This window comes from Salvia splendens, chromosome 1 (genome assembly GCF_004379255.2).
Source record: "Salvia splendens isolate huo1 chromosome 1, SspV2, whole genome shotgun sequence".
NCBI classification, from domain to species: Eukaryota; Viridiplantae; Streptophyta; class Magnoliopsida; order Lamiales; family Lamiaceae; genus Salvia; species Salvia splendens.
This window is the reverse complement of record NC_056032.1, coordinates 44,918,636-44,921,496: the sequence shown is the minus strand read 5'-3', so window position 1 is coordinate 44,921,496 and position 2,861 is coordinate 44,918,636. Positions and strand designations below refer to the sequence as shown.

At 39.7% G+C, this 2,861-nt stretch overlaps 1 protein-coding gene across 1 annotated transcript; it reads right to left on the bottom strand.

Annotated features, from left to right (window-relative positions):
* Nucleotides 1–818: 818 nt before the first annotated feature.
* Nucleotides 819–2,321, bottom strand: LOC121792583. The gene is made up of 2 exons (XM_042190581.1): nt 1,440–2,321; nt 819–1,358 (listed from the first exon to the last, which is right to left on the bottom strand). Exons 1-2 carry the CDS (start codon nt 2,319–2,321, stop codon nt 819–821), a joined length of 1,422 nt encoding a protein of 473 aa, XP_042046515.1.
* Nucleotides 2,322–2,861: the final 540 nt, after the last annotated feature.

Sequence of the window (2,861 nt, the reverse complement as noted above, 5' to 3'; positions counted from 1 at the left end):
TGTTTATATGAATTACTTCATGTTTATGTGCATTGCTCCATGTATGAGGCTGTGGGAATTGCTCCTGATTGTTTATGCGATATTGGTGAATGTGTATGTGATATTGAGGATGTGGGAATTGTTCCTCACTGTTTATGTGATATTGGTCCTTGAGGATGTAATATTGAGGCCGTGGGTATTGTTCCTGACTGTGTATATGATATTGATCCATGTTTATGTGATATTGAGGCAGGGAGAATTGTTGATGATTGTGATATGTGCAATCTGATGTTGTTTATACACCCTGTGATGAAGCTTTTCTGAGGGGATGCTTAGCCACCCCTGTGTCAGGTTTGGAGGCTGTGTTAGTGTCTTCTGTTGCTCCTAGGCCTTGTGTTGTTGTCCATATGCCCTGTGATGAAGCTTTTCTGCATACTTTACCCAGCCACCCCTGTGTTAGGTTTGGAGGCTGTTGTAAGTGTAATGTGTTGCTCCTAGGCCTTGTGTTGACTGCCTTATGCCCTGTGATGAAGTTTTTCTGAGGGAAATGAAAAAGAGCCACCCCCTAGAAGGGTTTGGAGGCTGATTAGAAGTGATAATACCAAAAATATGCACTGATTAGTTTGTAGTTTGTACATTGATGATGTTTATACAAAATGCAGCCTATTTAGCTTAGTAAGCCACCCCCTATGAAGGGTTTGGAGGCTGATGCCATGTGATGACACTTCTCTGATGGCATTAACAAAAAATGCAGTCTATTCACAAAAAATAGAGTTTACATCTTAAACACCAACATATGTTGGTGCTTATACTGTAAACTCCAGTCCCTAAACTTATGTCTAGTACCCTAAAGCATGGTTAAGCCGCCCTATGTCATATGAGTCCCCAGTGTTGTTTTCAGGCAGCTTTAGATACTCCAAGCTCTCTCTCACCAATCCTTCTTCAACCTGAAGTTGTAAAGGCAACCCCTCTGTTCTTTCCAACCTATTCTTGTTCATATGAGGGATCTTATAATCATTCTTCCCATGCACTTGTAATATTGCTGTCAAACAGCTTTGCAAAGTGATGAAAACTCTATTCAGGGTCTGTGGTGAGAGTTCTTCAAATGAGTTAAACACATTCCTAAGCAAATCATCAACACTTGTGGCCATCTTGTCATCTTGTAGTGACTGTATTGCCCTGAAATACTCGAGGTCTAACACATTTGTGTCTGGGGAGTTGGGTGGTTGGCTAATTAGATGGAATTCAAATCCATCAGTACTTGCAAGTGCCTCAAATTGATGATCAGCTGCTCTAAGGTGAGGTTTGGCATTATCTTGCTGTATGAAAATCTTCTTGCTTGCATTGGCTGGCCATTTGGCTTTGATTGATGGTATAATCTGGCAACAAACTGTGTATGTGACTATGTGATGACATGAATATGATGTCTGATAGCTTTATTGGCATAAAAAGTGGCATACCTGGTTTATGAGACAAGCTGTCATGACTTCCTTGGTAATTGACTGAATTGGCTTTGTCTCCATTGTCCCTTTTGGCATGTTCTTTGAACTTCTTTGGGCTGGTATCTGTTCTGTGAATGGAAATAACCCTATTTTACCATCGAATATGATGTCTCCATCAGGCCCACATAGTGGCCTACTCACAGCAGCCATGAACATCACTTTAGTGATGAATCTCTTGGACTTACAGGACCTGTATGGCACATCTTCATCCGGCAACAGGTAGTATCTATCTGATGTCTTTGTCATGTAGAACCATTTCTCGTCAATATGGACAATGTTGTGCATTGAATGGTAAAGAAGTTTACCTTCAGCGAGTGTTGGCTGAATATGAGAAAGACACCATTTTATCCTTGCAATTTTGTTGGTTTCAGTAAGTGTAGGCTTGATAGCACTTGTATGAGGTTTCAATTGATTCCTCTTAAGAAATCTACCAATTGTTGTCTTGCTTACTTCCATCTTAGAAGCAACCTTCCTTATGGTTGATCTCTCAAGCATGGACAGGTTTCTAAACTTGTCTTCATCTAACATGAGTTTGTCTTTGTGTTGATAACCTTTTACTTTGCCTTGCATCATGACAGGTTCCCCTCTGTCCATCTGCTGCTTACTGATGTGCCATATTCTCTCTGCTGTCCTTTTGTGGATGTTGAATTTATTGGCAGCCTCTGCACAAGAACCTCTTGGCAGCACTCCAGCACTACTTCGCTGTAGAAGAAACTGTGCAATGAGGTTTTTTTGTTGGCTAGTCAAGGCTAATGTAGGCCGATGCCATCCGGACTGCCCCTGCCACTGCCCCTGCTGCTCCTGATCAGGGTCCAACACTTGGACCACCTCATTCTCCATTACCCAGTGATGAAAATTTTCTGAGGGTATACTACAAAACCAATAGATTTTCCTTTTTTTTGTTTTGGTTGGTGGAAGTAAATGAAGAGTAGAAGTGAATGTATTTATAGGAGTGGTGAACAATTTGAATGTCCTTGTACATTTTCCCTCCTTACTTGTAAGAATTCCCTCCACTAAATTAAATTGGCATTCCCTCTCAATTTTTGGCAGGAGACTGAAATAGGAAACGTGCCCTATCTATACACAATTGCAGCTTTAATTTTGCATTTATAGTGCAACTTGCACTTTTTTTTCATTCAATTTTGTGTAAGGCAGTAAACATGGTTTCAATTGAGGTCCCACATTGTTAATGAATTTAGTTAATGACTACACAATTAAATTGAAAATTTAATTTAATTGCATTGTTTAAATTGAAACATTAAATTAAAATTAAACATTGAATTTGATTCAATTACATTTATTACACCAAAAGTCAAAGTGGTCCCACATTCCACTACCTACCTCCATTTACTACACCAACCATTCAAACACTTCCTTAAA

Coding starts and splice junctions, on each gene's coding strand:
- LOC121792583 (XM_042190581.1), bottom strand. CDS start 2,321: ATGGAGAATGAGGTGGTCCAAGTGTTGGACCCTGATCAGGAGCAGCAG. Junction 1,359..1,439: donor CAGCTTGTCTCATAAACCAG/GTATGCCACTTT, acceptor GTTTGTTGCCAG/ATTATACCATCAATCAAAGC.